The sequence below is a fragment of the Enhydra lutris genome, unplaced genomic scaffold, assembly GCF_002288905.1.
Source record: "Enhydra lutris kenyoni isolate GAN:26980312 unplaced genomic scaffold, ASM228890v2 scaffoldscaffold27, whole genome shotgun sequence".
NCBI classification, from domain to species: domain Eukaryota; kingdom Metazoa; phylum Chordata; class Mammalia; order Carnivora; family Mustelidae; genus Enhydra; species Enhydra lutris.
The window spans coordinates 10,687,935-10,707,535 of record NW_019154111.1 but is presented as its reverse complement, the minus strand read 5'-3'; the positions used below and the strand labels follow the sequence as shown (position 1 = coordinate 10,707,535).

Below are 19,601 nucleotides of genomic sequence, written 5' to 3'. Positions count from 1 at the left end.
ATAGGTGGAGGGGACGGTCACACCACAGTGTGAATGTACTCACTGACACGGAGCCGTATGTGTAAAAATCATTGAAATCGTTTATTTTCTGTGAGGCGTATTTTACCGCAATTCGAAAACAAGAAAAGCTCTGTGAGCTGTTGGACCTGTGTGACCTGTTTGATTCAGAGCCTGTGCCTGACAAATGGCCATGCTGTGGGTTCCAACTCAGGGGAGTCTGTGAAGGCGCCTGCTAACTCCTTCATGAGCAGGAGGTGGGAACTCAAAGTCTCCCCTTGGGAAGAAGGCCAGGAAGAAGGGAGAAGTCTCCGGTCTTCTCGAGGGGAAATGTTAACACGCCAGGTGAGGAATAAGGTCATGGTCATGGTGGGACGTGACATAATGTGTAACGGGGGCCATGGGAACAGTATGGGGCAGGGGCGGGGTATCCACCCGCAATCCGTGCTTGTGCACTGAACCACCCGGAGTCAGTTGTCCAGGCTGCTCACGGGATTATGACGCAGCAGCCCTGATTCTCAGAGGCCTTCTTCTGTGGCCCTCCTGGGAATGGGTTCATCTGACATGTGACAGACAGATGGACGAGGGGAAGGCAGTGACCCCTGGTGGTGCGGCTCTGGGGGTGCCCTCCTATGGGTTCAGCTCATGCGGTAGGTGGTGTCACTGTGAAGTCGAGAAATGAGCCTCTAAGACAGTGCTGAACCAGAGCTCTTCGAGTTTTCTGGCACAGAGTAGGGTCTGTTGCCCCCGAAGCTTCTGTTTTGGCGTGTCTTGTGTCAGGGAGCTAGGCAGATAGGCCCAGAGCAGCACAGTGAAGCAGGGAGCTGGCTCCACGCAAGGTTCTGAGGGCAAGGATGAGGGCGCTGGGCGTTTATGTTTGTTGGGTCTGGCTTGCTGAGCTGGGATCCTGGCTGTGTGCCTCACTGGAGAATAAGGTTAGGAGTTGGGCAGCCGTCCCCGTCTTACTTCTCACAGGAAACTGACCTTAGAGGGAAGCCTGGAGAAGTATAGCTAGGTGGGGACTCCACCAGTTTTCAGCAAGAGTGTTGGTACAGTGCAGAAGGGCAAAGGGAAGGAATCATTTGTATTCTGGTCCTCAGGGAACAGGGCTGCTGTAGATAGTGATGCAGGTTGTGCACTGAACAACTCCAAGAGGTGTCACATATGAATGATGCCATCTGGAGTACTGCAGTATTCAACCTGCACAAATGCCCATGAATTCCTATGGGAGAATGAACCCTATAATTCCCCTGCCACTGCCCTGGGCAGTTCTTGGGAGTGTATTGCCCTTCAGTGTGTGTGAAACTAGTGCCAAGCCTGGCCTGAGAGTCTGGGAATCTCTGGAGAGGCAAATGCCTATGGAAAGTTCATAGTCTTCAGCGGGCTAAACACCCTGGGATTTTGAAGCCGGTAAAAATGAAGCTGGAGAAATGATAAATGGACAAGGAAAATGAATGAGAATGAGAGAGGGCACAGGCAACATGGTGAGACCAAGGGAATGGATAGAACATCACGATACAGACGATGTTCTCATTTGTATACATGACGCACACGTATACCTAGCTATGCACACATGAGCAGACGTGCAGACAGAGGGAAAGGTACATTCTCAGTGGGGACACAGAGCCTACCACCTATGGCCTCTGGAAGTGCCTCTGGATGTCCATCCACTGAGGAGCTTGTGGGACCCTCCTCCACACAGAAGTGCCCGTGAGCTCATCAGAGAAGCACACATGGGCACATGTTGTATTCAACAAACAGTTACGGAGAAATGCATGTGGGCCCCGGAGTCCCTGGGGCCTTGCTCTGCTGCCTATGGAAGGGCACAGCCTCCAGAGCCCCCTGGACAGCCCACGCAGACGTTCCCACAGGGGTCAGCACCTGCAAAACTGTGCGACCGCTGAGCGATGGGCCTGTTGTGATGTTACAGATGCTATAAATCCTGGAATTAGTCTGATTCTCTGTTGTCGATTTGGCTGGAGATTTTTTGATCCATCCTAATAAGGGTCCAGAGCCCTGAGGCACGGACAGCGACGGGCAAAGTCTCGTCGTGGGAAGCACCAACCCTGAAGTCTGACTGCGGGACTCCAATCCCGGCCCCGCCCCCTCCCAGCAGGTGGCCCCGGAGTTCCCAGAATCCTTAGCATGGCTGCCCCGAAAGCGCACTGTCTTCAACCTGCTTGTGACATATTAAATCAGCACATACACGAGGAGTCCTTAAAACCGGACCCGGAGATTGGTGAGCCGTCCACTGATGGCGATTATTCCTTGTGATTATTATGTTGCCCTGGTTTCCTCATTTGTATTTTTCACTTTCCTCTGATATTTATCTTTATGAGTCATCCCAAATCCCTTTTGGAACAAAGCGTAATATGAATATATGTATAAGCCAGACACTATGCTAGGCAGTAAGTGGGATAAAAATGTTCAAAAGATGAGGTCCTGCTGGTACAAAAGATGGTGATGTTCTTATCATGCATGCTCCCACCTCCCTTCCCAGCACATTTCTTATCTTGCCCACATATATTCACTGGGCACCAGCTACATGGGGAAATCCCTTACATCGTGGCTTCCTAAACGGGGGGCCATGAACTCATGACACTGTCTGGTTTTTGTGCATCAGTATAGGTTTTCCTTCAACTTCCATTCAATTCTCAGGGGATCCATGACCCTTACCTCAGACCTACACCCATCTCTGCTCAGCGCCTCCCTGGCCTGGTCCCATTTCCTGCAGAGGGACCGGCTGGCTGGAGCCGGCAAGTAGGGGAAGCCTCGAGCCAGTCATGTCCCCCTCCCTGGCCTCAGCTTTCCCAGGGGCCATACTTGAAGTTCACGAATACCTTTCTCCACACTAACACCTGCTTCTCACCTCGAGGTCCCGGAGCACCGGGTGGTCTTCGATCCCGGGGAACAGCACCCGCATGGTGTAGGTTCTGTAGTCCAGGAAGGGGATCCCGGCTCCATCCAGGTCACTGGTCAGCTCGTGGATGTCCGTCTGTAGCTCGGCAAAAGCTGGCACAAAGAGAAGCCCGTGAGATGGCCGACTGGGGCAGACCCTGGGTCTGAAGGCTCGGAACCCTCCCCCAGGCCCCTGGGAGAAAAAGGCAATGGGCTGCAGGTGTGCAGGAATAATGTGGGATGTTTTAAGTGGCAGGGGTGAAACACGTAGGAAGGGGAGAAAGATGCTGCACAAAGAAGCTGGTCTAGGACCAAATCCCTTCCGAAGCATAGATGGGGTGGGGTGGGCTGTCCACAGATCTGTCCTGCTGCTGGGACCTGAAGGGCCTCCCCATCCAAAGATGAAGGGTTTGGGTTTGCAGAAAAGGCTGGAGGTGGGGGACTCTATCAAGGGACAGGGGAGGGAGGGGAGAGGTTCCCAATTGGCTGTTCCCAATTCTGCATTTTTAAAGCTGTCTTCCTCTGAAACGTTAAGAACAGTTTCTTCTGCGGCCCCAGTTCTGGGCCAGGCAGCTCGCTGGAGCCATCAAACCACCCAGGCAGCCAGAGGAAGGCTCCACCACGCTAACGTATTCCTTCTGGATAGATGTGCTGGCGTATCTTTATCCTTCCTTCCTCAAGGAGATGCCACTCAATGGTGATTTATGATCTGCATGTGGGCATGGCTGTCCGTGGAGGCAGCTCAGGCCTCCCGATGGTCTCGGGGCAGCAAGACCCCCTTCCTTCTGGCCTCCAAGAAAGTCCAGCACATGGCCCAGGTGGTTAGATGGCGCCAAGGCTATGACCACACTCGGCCGTGCGCACAGTCCCCCTCCAGGGCCGCCTTCCACCCTGGGAGGCAGTGAGAAATGCCGCGCCGGGCCCTTCCCTGCTGGGCCTCTCCCCTGGGCACACGCACACGAACCGACACACATGCATGCCTGCCGCACATGTACGCTCGCCCCCGGCAAGGATGGATTAGCCCACGTTGGCAAAGAACAGCCAGTGGGCACTGATTACATGATCCTTCTTAATATTCCTAAAGACAGAATCAGGAAAAAGTCTTTTGTGGGCTCTGTTGATCCCACGGACACCATGCGGCTGGCCCGGGCACTGTGGATGGGGGCCCACCGCACCCCACAGTGCCAACCTGGGCCCTGGATCTCAGGTTCCTGGATCTTGAGGTTAGCAGTGCTGCTTCTTTGATAGAGCAACGAAGACACCCCCGGACTCCTGGGCAGGCTCCTACGGACCCTGGGGCCACTCTGTTCCCACACCCCTGGTCACCCTGACACACAGGGTCCCTGTCAAGGGAAGTGATTCCCGCATCCGAGTGGAGCGTACACGAGCGTGTGTGCCATGTGTGTATGGAAGGAGTCTGGAAGGTTTCTGGCCTGTATTGTCACCGAAAGCTCTGATGAGTATGTGTTTGTGGGAATGTGTATCCTGCGCATGTGAGCATTAGTGGGTGTGTGTATGTGTGAGCACACGAGTGACCATCTGAGTGGGTGTGTATGTCGGTGAGTGTGTGGGTCAGTGATGCACGCGTGTGTGTTTAGGCAGTGAAAGGCTTAGGCTGGGCCTCTTCTGGGTGGGTGTGTGGGTGATGTCCTGGCTTACTGTCAAGTCTCTGGGGAGTCACCTTCCCGGGAGCCAAGCTGCCCCTCATATGTCCGAGGACCAGCTCAGGGCCCCCTCACTCCCCGACAAATGCTTTCAAGGCTAATCTCTGCTTTACGTCTCCCCTGTGCCCACTGGTGTAGGAGAGCTCTCTCCTGAGCCAGAAGCCGAGGCCCTCTCCTTGTGCCTCCGCGGACACCCTGTGGCTGGACATCCTGTCTGGCTGCTAATTTCTCCCTCTCCAGAACATTCTGAGAGGAACCTGGCTTCGCATTCCCCTCTCTCCCCCCTCCCAGTTGGGGTGCTCAGCCTGCGGGGAGGAGAGGAAGGGAGGTGGGCTTTTTATTGGTCCGCAGCTTTCCTTCAAGTCACTAAGCGCCTCCAACATTCAAAGCCTCGCGCCTGCCATACATGAAAGAGATTCTAATCGCTACACCTAATTAGAGGGAAGAGTACATTGCCGAGAAAAAAATTAAGCAGCGTAAATATAATAAAAGGCAGTAATTAACAGTCCCACAAGGCAGATGCCGTGTTGACAGCTAAGGATGTAGTGAGGGGATGGGACGGGCCCACATACCCATCAGAGGGAGCCGCGGCTTCCCTGGTGGGGAGGACAGAGCCCCAGGTACAGGCCGGATTGACTCTGGGAGTAAATCTACAGCAAAGAAGGCACGCAGACCATCCCAGGGTGACTCACGAAATTATATTCTGGGGGCGACAAGAGTCTGACTCCTAAATTTCCTTCCTGGATTTAGTGCTGCTGATTTCATATCATGGTAGTGTTGGCAATTATTTAAAAATACAAGTTGTGAAACCCTCTTCTTCTAAATCTCAAATCAGAGCTATGGCCGTACTGTCCTCCCAAAGGAATGGAGCTCAAGGTTGCTGGACACGTCAGGCCAAGACACCCCGAGCTCTCCCCATGTCCCCAGGGCCAGGATTTGGGGGTGCCAACTGCCCTTGGGGGGTGTGAAAGGACCCCCCCACCTGAAGTGGGGTAAAGAGGCAAGAGGGGGCACCTCACGGGAGGGGAAGGGAAGGGTGGGCCTGCTGGGATGTGGGAGAGAGGGAAGGGGTGCGCCTCGCGGGAGGGGAAGGGAAGGGGTGGGTCTGTTGGGATGAGGGCTGGATCTGGACATAGCTGGAGATGAAGCTCAGAGGTTAGATGACCCGCCCGCACTCTGCCAGACAGCGCCCAGCCCGCAAGCCCGTGTGAGACGCGCATGCGCACGCCCATGGTTCCCACCACGTCCCGCGCCACCGCCCGGTACCTTCTTTGCACTCGAGCGCCACGCGCGACTCCAGGTTGTCCATCTGCATCTGCAGCCGCTTCAGCGTGAGGTCACTCTCGCGGGACTTGCGTTTGTAGGCGATGAGGACGGCGACAATGAAGATGACCAGGAGGCCGCCGGCCACGGCGATGCTGACGATGGCGGGCAGGCTGAGCGGGCTGTCTGGGGCGACGTACACCATCCCGGGGGAGTACTCCATGCCCCCGACGCGGGCCTGCGGGCACAGCAGGCGAGAGGAAGCTGTGAGCAGGCGCAGAGCAGCGGGGGTGCCTGCAGCCGTGTCGATGAACTGGCCACGGGGCCCTACGGGGAAGGGCTCCGGGAAGGAGAGCCGTCACCGGCTGCAAGGACAGCTGAGGGGGTGTGTGGGGGCTGAGCGGGGGTCCGGATGACTCAGAGTTGGGAAGCCCCGCGGCACCCAGGACTAGCGCTGTCATCATCTTAAGCAAACAGCACAGAGCCGGGACCTGAAGTCTGATACGACTTCAGTGAGTGGCTCCCTGAGATTCATCCCACAGTAAGGACGGGTGACAGGAGCACAGTGCATGATACGATGGACCTCCTCTGGCCAGCAACGGTCCCCTCCTGCAAGGGCCTCTTGCTTGTAGCAGGCAATGCACACATCATTCGTGCTGCTTTGCCTTGCTCTCACTGTAGCACCGGCCAGGATCCACTCCTGGTCTACTCGTGCTCCGGCATCCCTAGCTCCTGTCCCATCCAGAACAGGGCCCCGCCAGGCTCACCATAACTTTGTGCCTGCCGATGAGGTTGGGGGACTCGCAGAGCAGCTGCACATCGGACACCGTCACAGCACATGGCTTCTCCCCGACCAGCACGGTGTAGTTCAGCTTCACATTGCCCCCAGCCACAGGGGGGATCAGGTTCTTGCCCTGGAGGTACAGGGAAGCCCTGCTTTGTACCCCAGAGTGAGGACTGTAGCTACCAGCTGGCCGCCAAGACCTCCCACCCAGAGGTCCTGTCCTGCTGCTGAGCTGGGGGAGAGCCCACCTTCCATAGCAAGTCCGAAAACCTTGTGACGCCTACACTTCCATTCCTCGTTCCTCAGCGGGGAGTCAGTAATCAAGACACTCTTTAGCTTATCCAAATGCAGCCTCAGGACGCTTCTCAACACAGAGCTATGGTCAATCATGACCAGTGGATTCAAACTGTCATAGGAGTTACAAATTATTTGCTACCCACGCTCCAAAGAAGCCCTTCACTGTGGTTTGCAAAGGGCTCCATGGGAGGAAGCAGGATGAGCCTCTGACCTCCCAGGTTCTGGACTCTGGGGACAAAGGACGCTTGGGGGTCAGAGGGCCAGGATGGCTCCAACTGCCCTGATTCGGTCTCTAAAGGGAGTTTGCCTCTCAATACAAACTCAGAGACAGTGTTTTCTGTACTCTGGACTATAAGACGACCACTGCGAGGGACTCCAGGGATGAAATTGGGCTTGAGCCCATGACTTGTGGCCTCTCTCTGCGACTTGAAAACCCATCCCATACAGCAGCCTCCTTGCTTCCCATCACCTGCCCATGACCTCCAACTACCTTCAGGATGATGGGCGTGCCGGGCTTGAGCTCCAGGATTCCTGAGGGCCCAAAGGCCTCGAACACAGGGTTGGGGTAGTAAGTGAAGTTGGTCTTATTGAGGATTAGCAGGGACTGGACATTGTCCAGGATGAAGCCGAACTCCTCAGGCCTCTCAGTCAGGTCGGACTGGTGGTCGGGCCCCAGAGCAAGAGCTGGAGCCTGGCAGGTCATCTCAGTAGCATTCAGAACCTCACAGAGCTGGAGGGGCCAGAGAGGAAAGACCATGCGGTGTCTGGACTTACACAGCCCCCAACACATGCAGCAGGATTCCCTCCACGCTGGGATACAGCATGGGGCTGACGTGGGACAGTTAAGGATGGGTCACTGCCCCTCGGCAGCCAGGACCACGGAACGTGGCCACTCGAGGAGTCAGCTCTGCAGCTGGGACCCGCCTCTGTGCCCTGTGTGTGCCCACGGGGTGTGGAGGTGATGAGGGTATCTCTGAGCTAAGGAACAGTCCTGGGGTCTAAAAGATGGAGGACTAAGGGTATGAAACCCCAGAAACCCCCTAAGTGATTGCTCCTCCATGCCTGTACCCCAAGGTATGAAAATGCCCTCTCATCTTCTCCCTCATCTCACCGTCCCAGTGCTGGGGGCTGTCATGTGCAATGGGTCCTCTGGGTCTGGGTGGCCTGCCCGACTTCGGATACCCCATGCCCTTTGGGAAAGTGACACGTTGAGCCACCTCTGCACTCACATTGACGTGTTCCTTCCCTCCATGCTTGGCCCGGATCTGGGGGTTCTGTATGAGGTCCAGGTGAGTCCCCCACACAGCGATGGGTGTGTTTCCACTGACCGGGGGGGAAAGAACAAGGAGGCGTGTCAGCACAGGGATGGGAACAGCAATGGCGCTTGATGACCATGATGACGATGATGAGGCTGGGCTCCAGCATTAAAGGCAATGGCAATCAGGAGGCGTGATAATGTTCACAAGGACAATGGTGGCAAACTGACTGAATAATAATAAGGATGAGCTTTCAGCGGCCAAGGGACAACAGTGATGACCGGAGGTCTGTGGCGGTCCCCCTCTGAGCGTATCCGGAGTGTGGACACCTGCGGAGGCCCTGGAGCCTCCTGACCTGAGTCAGATGCTTCTCTGTAGCCCCCTGGGGTCTCTCCCCCAGCCCTCACCAGTCCCAGGGAGATTTCCACACTGGCCTCGGTCTAATGAAAGCCTTGCTCCAGGATGTCCCCCACCAGATCCTCCAGGATCCGAGCACAATCTCCTCCTCAAGGCCATCACTACAGTTTCACCCTGGAAGCTTCCGTCCACTGAGATCTGGGAAAGGGAGAGGCCCAGACACCCAGGAGCCTCATGTAGGAATGCAAACAGCCAATGTCCGGGCCCCAGGTCTCCTGGATCCTGGGTGTCAACCAGCTACGGAGGAGGAGACAGCAGGAGATTCCCCTTTGTGTAGCTTTTCAAAGAAAACCTGGGTGCCATTGCCATATGCGGGGGTCTGAGAAGCTGACCCGAGGCAAGGGCTATCTTCCTTGGGGGCTACTCAAAGGAAGGGGACAAGTCACTTTCTCCATAATCCTGAGAGTATCTTCAAGAAGAATCCTACCTTCTGAAACAGTTAGTTACAAGCCTGGTGAGTGAAGAATCCATGACACCCACAGCCATGTCACCCTCACTGTGCCTCTGCCCGTCTCTATATTCCCCGGTATTCCCTGCGCTCCACCTGCCCTCCTACTCCCACACACATGCGTGGGCACGCACACACACAAACACACACACTCATGCATGCAAGAAGAGTCCTATAAAACCCAGACAGGCTCTTCTGCCCATGGCCGTGTTCCAGAGTGAGATTCTGCTATCTGGGCATCTCCCAATCTTCTTAATTATGAATTCAACCCGCATTTAAGAACCGCCCCCCCCGTGGTGAGCAGCCCAGGCTGTTGGGAGCAGTGCACAGCACACTCGGCAGGGCCCCTGCCCCATCAGAGAACCTGTTCACTGCGGCAGGAACTCTAGAGCCTGGTGGGAGGCCCAGATCGTGCTTGCAACCTCCCTCTTGTTGTGAATGTGACTCGGGGTCAGCTACGACGCCTCAGTTTCCGTGCTGGCGACTTGAGGACGAGCTCAGTGAAGCCAGGCTGTGAATTCCTCAGGGAGCTGCACAGTTTGTCTAGGCCAAGGGCTACACCAACTTCCTGGATTCACCAGGCCCTGGGGGCAAATCCCAGAAGAGCCTTCTACAGACTCTGCCCCTCTCTGGGCCTTGTAGCATCTACTTTAAAATCACGGCTAAAGCTTATAAAGTTTGGGTCTTAGGGAGTAAGGACAATCCAATCTCCTGTCCACAGAGGCTGCCTTTCGTGGACATAAGGCCGGGGGTGGCAGACTTTCCTGGAAAGGGCCAGAGAGTAAATATTTTCGGCTTCCCAGGACATATGGTCTGTTGCAGTAACTCATCTCTGCTGCTGTGGTGAGAAAGCAGCTATAGACAAAACATAAAGGGATGAGCATGGCTGTGTTCCAAAAAAACTTTATTCATAAAAGGAGGCCGATGGCCAGATCTGGCCCCCAGGTTGGAGTTTGCTGACCCCTCATTTAAAAAAACAAAGACTGTTCTCTGAACTGGACTTGTCCCTGATCCCTGCTTCAGCCATGGAGACCACATCTTCATGTTCTCCCCCTTCCCCTGATGTCAGACGCCCTCTAGAACTGAAGCCAACCATGGGGAGGGCTGAGGACTGGGCCAGGGGCAGCAGGAGAGAGCTGAGCCAGGCACTGCCTTGTGCCCGTGCACCTGGCTTAGCCCTCCCAGTGTCCCGGGAGGGAGTTGGCGGATGAGAAACCATGGGCCCAGAGAAGTAAAGTCACCTTTAAGGTCATCTGGCTGGGCTGAGCCAGCTCCTTCTGACCCCAAGCCCTGTTGCATTCCCCCTCGGCTCCTGATACAGCAGGTTCCCAATGGGCAGCAGGGGCCGTGCTGTCAGGGTGCTCTCTGCTGCACCTTCCCATTATGCTGCACTTCCTGCAATTCCCTCCCTGAAGTGAGATGCCACGCTTCAGAGCCCCACCAAGTGGGGGACTGGGAGGGTCCTCAGGGCTCCTGGAATTTCCAAAGCCCCCCGTGAAGTTCTCAGGATGGGAGGCCAGAAAGGTATACAGCTGGTACAAGATAGCTCGTGACTGGCTGAGCGAGCGGTGGCCCTGGAGGGTCCTTCCATAAGAGCACACACCCAGGGGCGCCTGGGTGGCTCAGTGGGTTAAAGCCTCTGCCTTTGGCTCAGGTCATGATCCCAGGGTCCTGGGATCGAGCCCCGCATCGGGCTCTCTGCTAGGCGGGGAGCCTGCTTCCCTTCCTCTCTCTCTGCCTCTCTCTCTGCCTACTTGTGATCTCTCTCTGTCTGTCAAATAAATAAACACAATCTTTAAAAAAAAAAAAAAAAGCACACACCCACCTCCTTCCCAGACACGCGCTCTCCGTACTTGTGTTGGCCAGCAGTGGCGGAAAGAATGGGAACAAGACCCAGTCCCTACGCCGGAGGAGTCTGCAGTAGAGGGAAGGATGAAGAAGCAGACCCCTCGGGGTCATGTCAGAGCAGGATAGAGGGACAGCAGGAGGTTACAGAAGCCCAGAGAAGGGGCCTCTGCATTGGACCCTGGTGGTCAGGACACGCTTTTGCTCAAGGGCAGGCCACAGACAAGTTGAATCTGACCTTACACTTTCTCCTCCATCCCTTGGCAGGACTGGAATTATCGCCCGCATTTGGAACAGGACTGGCAACCCCCAGCCCTCACCGTGATGCGATCATGACCTCCAGGGGGGCTGGGGGGGGCACCAAATCCTCAGATGACAGGCTATGGGCTCTTGCTGACTGGAGCTCGGGCTCTGGGGCCAGGGCCCACTGACAGGTACTGTCTGTGAAAGGAGGGCACCCTGGCAGGAAGCTCTGATTCATCAGTCCTCCAAGCAGAACTGGGCTCCAAGACTGTTCTTGGCTCTCTGAGAGTCGAGGAAGGACAGCCGAGGGCAGGGCCATGCCTACCTGACGATGCTCCACTCCGGCTCGATGCGCACGATGGTGGGGTCCTCCACGTACTGGAAGAACAGGTCCTGGTGGATACTGGCCTTGTCCACTTGTACCATCACCTTCATTTCCAGCACCTCGTCTGAGGACGTGGTGTTGCAGACGATGTAGGATGGAGAGCGTCTGCAGGGAGGGCGGACATGCAGCTGGGCTCCCGGGGGCTGAAGGGGACAGTGGTCTGGGCGGCCACCGCCCCCCCCAACCCCTCCCTGCTCCCAGGCGCCTCAGAGGCCATGGTGAGCACTGCCCCAGGTGGAAAGCTCCAGGCACTACTGACAAACACCCTCCACCAAATCCACCAAACGGGTTCCCCTGAGACCTCTTTTCAATGAGGCCTCATCCTTGGGCCCCGTCTTGCCCCTGCCAAGCCCCATTTTTAGTAAGAATCCTGCAAAGTGGGGTCAGCCAGAGTCCCCCCACCCTGGGCACCTGATCACCCCTTCTTGCCTACAGCAAGAACCCTGTTCAGTCAGTTTAGCAAGAATCTTCCCGTTCCTGCTGCTGCTTCTTACTCATTTCACACCAGTGGCCAAACATCAGGCGACAGCAAGAATGGCCTGGCTGGGGAAGGGCTGCCTGGCAGGTCTCCAGACTTAGCCAGAAACATCCACAGTCAGGTATAATCATCCCTCAGAGAGAACGGCCACTTTCTCAGGAAGGAGAACGCTCTTCCAAGAGGTGAGCCCTGGAAGTTTGCAGCCCTGGGGCAGCCCTATGGGCCCCACCCTCCGGGCTGTGAATCCCTGAGGCCTGCCTGGAGGTGAGTTACCTGTGGAAAAGGCAGGGCTGCTTCCCAAACATCACCACCACGTTGCTGCCCGCATTCAGGTTGGTACCTGTGATGGTCACTTGGGTGCCCCCAGACATGGGCCCCCGCCTGGGCTTCAGGTCCGAGAGAGTCAGCGTCTGTGCAGGAAAGGATCTGGCCTGAGACACCACCGGCACAGGGTCTGAAGAGGCAGCACCCCACTTCCAGAGCCGCTCAGTAACGGAGACCCCCCAACGGAGCCCACGAAGTTGTACTGGGCTTGTGTGGGTAAGCAACGCTCTGGACCCTGAGAGTTTACACTTCTCTATTAATAACAGTAATTGTAACAGCTGCCATGTGCTGGTGTTTTAACTGGCAGGCTTAATCTCTTCGTCCATCTCTATATGATGTATGTGCCCAGTCAATTCTACAAAGTAGGATTATTAACCATTTTACAGAAGAGATTCAGAGACGTGAAATAAGGCTCCCAAGATCACACAGCTAAAAAGTGGCACGTCTGAGACCTGACTGCGGAGCTCTGGCTCTCTACCCCCTCTCCAGCTGCTTTTGGGAAGGTGATGAGCTCCTTGTGAGGGCCTCTTCCAGAGAGCTGACCAAACACCCAGAAGCCAGAGCCAGGGGTCCTGAAGGCCCCAGGAAAACCCAGGAGGAGAAGCGAAGGAGGGTCAGGGGATGGAGGGAGGATGGCAGGAGGGGGCATCTGTGAGCCGAGAATTTGGAGTTGCAGGTTGGCTCTTTCATTAGCATTTTAATGGAAACAACTTTCCTCAGTCCCAGATGAGAAGCTTGTATCTGCATTTAAATGAAGATTTCTCTCTCCCCTGCCCCTTAAAGAATTTCCCACCAAAAGTTGAACCTACTTGGCTCCCAGCCTTCAGGCCACCTCCTCAGGGAGAGGCCCCAATCCCTAACAGCTCAGGGAGAGAGGAGGAGCCCCAGTGAGCTGGTCTGCTCGCTGACCCTGGCCCCCCAGTGTCTGCCCTGCACACTCCCAGGGCCCACCCGTCCCGCCGCCCACCGGGTCCCCGCAGACCCCGAGCCTGGCATACCCCTAGCACCCATAAAGGGAAGGAATGCTTCATTCCAGAGCTGCTCCTGGCCCAAATGAGACCCGGACGAGGGTGGAGTAAGGCCTTGGGAAGAGCCTTGGTTTCTTGGCTCGGCCGAGATTTTGCTGTGTTTTTTAAGAGAATACTTTTCACCAGCTTCTCCCCTGGGAGATCCAGGACAAGTCTTGTAACCTCTCTGTAAAATCAGAGAGCAAGGTCAAAACTGAGTTATCTCAAAGGCGCCTGCTGGTTTTCTGGTTCTGTAACTCAGGGTCACACCCCACAAATGGTGCCTCTGTCCCACTGTCTGGAAGGGAAAGAGAGTGCAGTCTGTGCAACGCAAGGGTGGTCCTAGGGATAGAATCAAAACCCAGGCAAGTTCAGATAGATGGCGGTGGGAGCCACATGGAAAGAAGAGCCTGTGGCAGTCTCCGGCAGCCTGTGGGTGGGGTTCTAGAAGGGATGGAAATGAGTAATCCTTGCTGGCTCTGCACTGGGGGGCTGGGTAGGGGAATTATTTTGGGGTGAGGAGAAGATGACACGGAGGCATGTTTTCAAGTCGTGAGAAATGATTAATTATTTAAGTCATGCTTCATAAATATTTCATGATGGGTTTGCACGGGAAATCAAATTCTGTATTATTTGCCACCTCTTCTCTTGGCTCCCAGCTGGAGGTAGGAAAGGGAAAGGTTCCCTCCATGCAGATCTCTTAGGGCAAACCTGGGGACAAGACCAAGAGTGCTGATCCCCTGGTCTTGGCCTTTGGGTTTTGGGTGACTAAACCCAAACCTCAGAGTCTGGCCTCATTTGTGGAGGGAAACTGAGTTATTAGACCCAGACCTTACGCCCAACCTCAGCACTGGGAAGGGCTCCCCAGTATGTCCCAGATCCTGAGAGGCACCCCTGAAAGGGGCTCTCCAATGTGCCCCAAGTCCCCAGAGGACCTCTGGGAAGGGGTTCTCTAGTGTCTCAGGACTCCAGAGGAGTCAGGGGCTTCTGTGTGCCCCCTGCAAGCTGCCTAACAGGGCAGGAAGGCAACCACGGTTCTGAGATGCTGGGGAGCACGAGACAGGGTCCTTCTGTCACTCCTCACCTTCCAGGTGACCCTCATTCTCACTCTAGTCTCCTAGGAGCTCTGTGGGGACAGCCTCAGTGACTGGACCCTTAAAAGCACACTGGGGACTGGGGAAGAAATGGAGGTTTCCTCTCTGAAAGTCTTCCCCAGGACCGTTCCTCAGAGGTAGCCCTCAAACAAAAAGGCACACAAATCTCGGAGTCCCACGGCCCCACTGGACCAATGCAGTTTGCCTTGTGACAGCCTCACCTTTTCCTGACCTGTCTTTGCGCTCCCACCTCTTTTCTTCCTGCCAACCCCTTTCCCTCTCCACCCCTTTTGCTCCCATCTTTGGTTTCTCTCCCATACCTCATGCCAGGGTCAGCGTCCCACCACTCCAGACTCATACCGAGCATCACATTCTGCCTCGTACAGATCCTGCCTCCCCACCCAGCCTCTTCCCTGAAGCCTCGCCTTGACGCCCTGCCTCTCACCACATCCTGTTTCCAGAGCGGAAACAGTCACGTAGGCCAGACTGGCCTTACCTGAGAGCAGAAGCTGCTTCTGAATACAACACAGGCTCATTATAAGAATTAAACCTGAAACCACATATCGTATAGATAGGTACATGGGATCTGTTCTCTAAATTCTGTTTGTTCTAGGCCAGTTCTGTTTGTCCTCAGTCTGGGCTGAGTTAGAATCTCAGGGGGACTTAGCTCAGGGTCAGCGGGGGTAGGGGGGAGGCTCTGGAACCTTCGCTTTAAAGCCCCTCAGGAGATTCCAACACGCGGGGAGGTTTAGAACTGCCTAAGCACCATGAGGGCTAACAAAACGGCAAGCAGCCAGGGCTTCATCTCCAAAGACTTACTGGTCTGAACAGAGGAGCCGGGGGTCCCAGACGCAACACCCAGGGCCACGTGGGCAGGCAGACGGCATGGCATCCCCAGTGAACCATGGAACCGTGGGGGCTGTGGGCTGTGTGTGCAGAGAAGGCGTGGAGGGGCTCGTGAGCAGGGCTTGGACTAATGAGGAGGGTCCGGCTTGGGGCAATGTGGGGAAGGAGATGGAGAAGGGAGAGGAGTCCGGCCATGCGAAGCCTTGGGAAACAGGACTGGATAGACAGGGCGGACCAGACCAAGGAGCCTGGACGGCAGCTGGAGGCAGCGGCGCCCTGGGTTCTCCTTGCCGTGGGGGCTAACCAAATGGAAACCGTACTCTGCAGGGCCAGATGGACTAGAATGGGTTCAGACCTCTACATTCAGGGATTTAAGGAGGTCACTGCAGCAGCTAGGAGAATGGGCAAAGTGAGACTCCAGGCCGTCGTGGTGATGGGGTGGCTAAAATCTGGAACTAAGGGAAGCTGAGCCACACAGTCCACCAGAACTGTGGCCTGGGGACAAGCCCCTGACAGAAGTGGGCAAGTGAGGGGGACTCACTGTTTGTGGGAGCGGGCAGCCGGGGCGGGTCAGGGAGGTGACGGCCAGACAGTCAGGGATCAGTGGCCTTGGAGTGAGTCACGGAGGGGAGACATGGCAGAGACGACTAACTCCCAAAGGAAGCTTCAGCCATCCCTGGTACTGTCCATTTGTCACTGCCGAGTGAGTGACACCAGGATGCGAACTGCTGAGGGGCAGGGGTTGACTGGAGGAGGAAGCCCAGTGCTCGCTTAGGCCATGCGGGGGGCCTCCTGCCTGCTCCTAGGGTGGCTTCAGAGGTGGATGTCATGCCCAAGTTTGGCATGCCCCCCACACCTCCCACACTTGGGGAGCCCCGTCTCTGCCTTTGTCTCCGTCTCCTTCCCCCTCAGGATCTCGACTTGGCTGGATCGACGATCTCTGTATAGACCAGCTACATGCTACACAGTATACACAGCCTCTCTCTCTATTGCTGTATCGCTCACTGTGTGCAGGTGTGCTGGGTTTCATGGGGAAACTTTCTCAGATCCTTTGAGAAGAAGGTGGGGGTGCGAATCCTGAAGAGATGGGGAGCCCTACACACCCATCACACACATGTGTCCTTCTACATGGGTTGCTGCGCGCAGCGTGCCCAACTGTGTGTAGAAGGAGGGGAGCTTTTCAAGAGTAGGGGAGGGAGCAGAAGGAGCAGGGTGTTGGCGGGAGGAGGCCTCTGATGCACATTCCGCACATTCCTCTGGAGCAGGATCCCCACCACAGTCAGGGTCTGAGTCACCCCTGGACACCCACAAGCCAGGGCCACCAAATTATATTATAAGATTCAACCAATGAAGCAAATGTTTATGGAATAATCTATGGGGGGGGGGTGTAAGGTAGTAAATAGTTATCAGGTGAAGGGAGAAAGGAGGAGTAGGGGGAGGACAGTAGAGGAGGAGGAGGGCAGGAGAGGATGGCGGGTGGCGGAAGGGAGCTTCACCTCATGGCTCCCTATGATGTGCTCTGGAGCATTTGATGCCCAGGCATAAAGTCCATCACTTCAGGCTCCCAGCTTCCAAAAACAGCAGGGGACCCTGAGCAAACGATCCCATCACATCTGTCATTAGCCCCCGAAGTGAACTGGACGGACAGTTTGGAAAACGAGGCAGTGTGCGGGGCACACAGTGTGAGACGCACATGCCTCCCGCATGCCCAACATCGCGAGATCGAGCGGTCCCCAGTGCCTCTGCCCCCCACAACCCCTCACCAGGGGCTGCCTCATGAGGGTCCCAGCTGGAGGGAATGTGGGGATCAGGGTGAGGTCTGCAGACAGGCCACGGGAAGGGAAGGGAAGGGAAGGGAAGGGAAGGGTGTGCAGTGAGAGGTAGCAGTATGGTCAGAGGAAGGCGGAGTGGGGGTGCAGGGGTGGTGTGGGATGGGGGTGGGGTTAAGGAGGTCACGGGATGTGGGGCGTGGGGAAGGTGGGCTGAACGTGGATGACGGGATAGAAATGATGGGGTGCCAGTGTACCCGGAAAGGGCAGGGTGCAGTAGCCACATGGGCATAGAAACCATGCGGGAGATGAGAGAAGGGCTGCTTTATGTAATTGTCACCACAGTACTGTGGGGTAGATGCACATCTCTGCACCCCCGTTTTAGAAATGAAGACACTGGGAGGTTACACAATGTCCCCACGTTCGCCCAGTGAGTAAGTGGCAGAGTCAGGGCTCCCCTCCCGGCCCAGACACACTGCCACTCAACCTGAGGGGGACGCTGGGCCCGACAGCAATAGCCAGGGCGGCTTCCCTGGATCGGGGCCTGGCACAGCACAGTTTGGATTTGAATCCGACCTTTTGGATTTCCGGGGCTATGCTCTCATGCTGCAGAACGGACTCCCACGAGCTGCTCGGGGTCTGCCCACAGAGGTCTAGCGGGGCCCGTAACCATGGTCATGTGGTCTCTGGCCCGCGCCAGGGCAGGTCTGGATGGTCGGGACTCACCATGAAGTAATAGAGTTGTGAGGACCGGGCCATGAACTCGGGGCGACACACGGCCACACAGATCTCCACAAAGCCTGCGTGCTGGCTGGGCTTGGCCTCCCCCATCTCACACACGATCCTGCAGGGAAGAGAGGACAGGTGTCCATGCTCACAGCAGGGTCACAGGACTCCCAGGTGTGACCCCAGGGCCCCACACCTCCCCTGGCCCTTCTCTGCAGTAGGGTCTCAGGGATGGGTGGGGGAGGCGGAGGGGAAAGACACCCCGATTCTTCCCTGCAAGGCTCCTCTTTGGTCCTGGGGAAATGAGGAAATGCAACGTACAGGGGTCTCCATGGGGAGACCACCTCCACTGTCAAGTGCGGAGCCTAGGGGAGGGTCCCTGTGTTCTGACCCCAGACACTCAGTCCCTCATTCAGGAATTGTCCCCTCAGTTGTGAATCAGAGGGCAGGGAACGTTTCAGCCAAACAGCTTAGGGAACCCGGCTGTAAGGGCTCAGAGAGGCAGTGACCTTCCCAAGGGTCCACAGCATGTCGGACAAGGACCCTGGAGCAGACTTGAGGTTTGCAGACCCTCATCCAGGGGCACTTGGTTTCTACTGCACAGGACTGCCTCCTTTGAGTGTTTTTGTCCCCAGCCCGGCCAGGTTCTTGGTTGGGAGGAGACACTCCTGCTTGAGGGGCGGGGAAGGGGTGGACGAGAGCTATTCCTTTTCAAAAGCATTCATGCTTTTAATTTTAAAATTTGTTCATACCCCTTGAAAACAAGACAGTACAGAAGTGTGACAGTAAAAATAAGTGTCCATTTCCTCACTCTTACTCTCTTTTCAAACTTTGATATATATATATATATATACACACACACACACACACACACACACACATACATATATATATATATGCCTGTAGACCAGTCTCTAGATCTACACAAACATATGTAATATATATTACATATATATATAATCTCCATATTACAAATGAAGAAGCCGAGGCACAGAATATATATACTTATATAAACATATATATGACTTAACATAAAAGTGAAACTTAACTGTCCCAAACCTGGTCATTTTACTGCACAGCCTAGCGCAGACTTGCCCCATGTGGCCACAGCTCCTGGGTCCTTTCTGACAGCGTCATAGTGCTCCATGCCTCAGCTACACAATTGTGTATTTATTCAGCCTCCCACTGCTGGATATCTAACTTCCCCCGATTTTTCTCCTACTTCAAATAACCCTCCAAAATGAACCAACTTATACACATATCCTCAAGCATTGCACATCTTTTAGAATACGCCTCTGAGTGGGGAGCTGGTGGGGTCATTGTTTATGTAAGTGACGCTTGATAGGTGGTGGAAGATAATGGTCCCACAGGGTCTTTACTGATTTGTACTTCTGTCAAAAGCAATCGAGTGAAATTATTTCACTCTTTAGCCAACACTAGATATTATCAATCCCTTGAAAGTTTTTCCAATATAAAAGGGAAAGAAGATTTTCTTTTCCTGTCATTTTTATTACCCTGATTGCTAGTGACTTTGCAGATATTTGCAAGTATGTGTGTGTGGTTGTAAAAAAAAAAAAAAATCTTAGATAGCCTTTCCTTTGACTGCTTTGAAGCTGTCTCTTTATATTGCTAATGAATTGTCTTTTTGTAGGAGCCGCTGAATGAGGAGTGTTAACTTTTGTTTCTAGTAAGTATCTCAATTGTTTTTCCCCCACTTGTCATCTGTATTTCAACTTTGTTTATAATGCCTTTTGCCGCACTGAAGTTTAAAAGTGTCTGTGGCTCAGCGGCTCCTTCTTTTACTTGATGGCTTCTAGGTTCTGTGTCTCTCTTAGAGAATTTCTGGGTGAGAGTCCAGTA

At 55.0% G+C, this 19,601-nt stretch overlaps 1 protein-coding gene across 5 annotated transcripts in view; it reads right to left on the bottom strand.

The window, feature by feature from the left end:
• LOC111151968 (plexin A4) overlaps window positions 1-19,601 on the bottom strand; it is a 352,303-nt gene that overhangs the window by 38,603 nt on the left and 294,099 nt on the right. For 4 of the 5 annotated variants that reach the window (XM_022510220.1, XM_022510218.1, XM_022510219.1 and 1 more), the window contains 8 exons: window positions 17,742-17,859; window positions 12,249-12,385; window positions 11,438-11,602; window positions 8,133-8,226; window positions 7,394-7,633; window positions 6,590-6,736; window positions 5,826-6,060; window positions 2,867-3,009 (listed from right to left, as the gene is read on the bottom strand). In XM_022510220.1, coding sequence (XP_022365928.1) covers window positions 2,867-3,009; window positions 5,826-6,060; window positions 6,590-6,736; window positions 7,394-7,633; window positions 8,133-8,226; window positions 11,438-11,602; window positions 12,249-12,385; window positions 17,742-17,859 — 1,279 coding nt within the window. Of the gene's footprint in view, window positions 1-2,032; window positions 2,042-2,866; window positions 3,010-5,825; window positions 6,061-6,589; window positions 6,737-7,393; window positions 7,634-8,132; window positions 8,227-11,437; window positions 11,603-12,248; window positions 12,386-17,741; window positions 17,860-19,601 lie in introns of all 5 variants that reach the window. The other variant, XM_022510217.1, reaches the window with a different exon arrangement.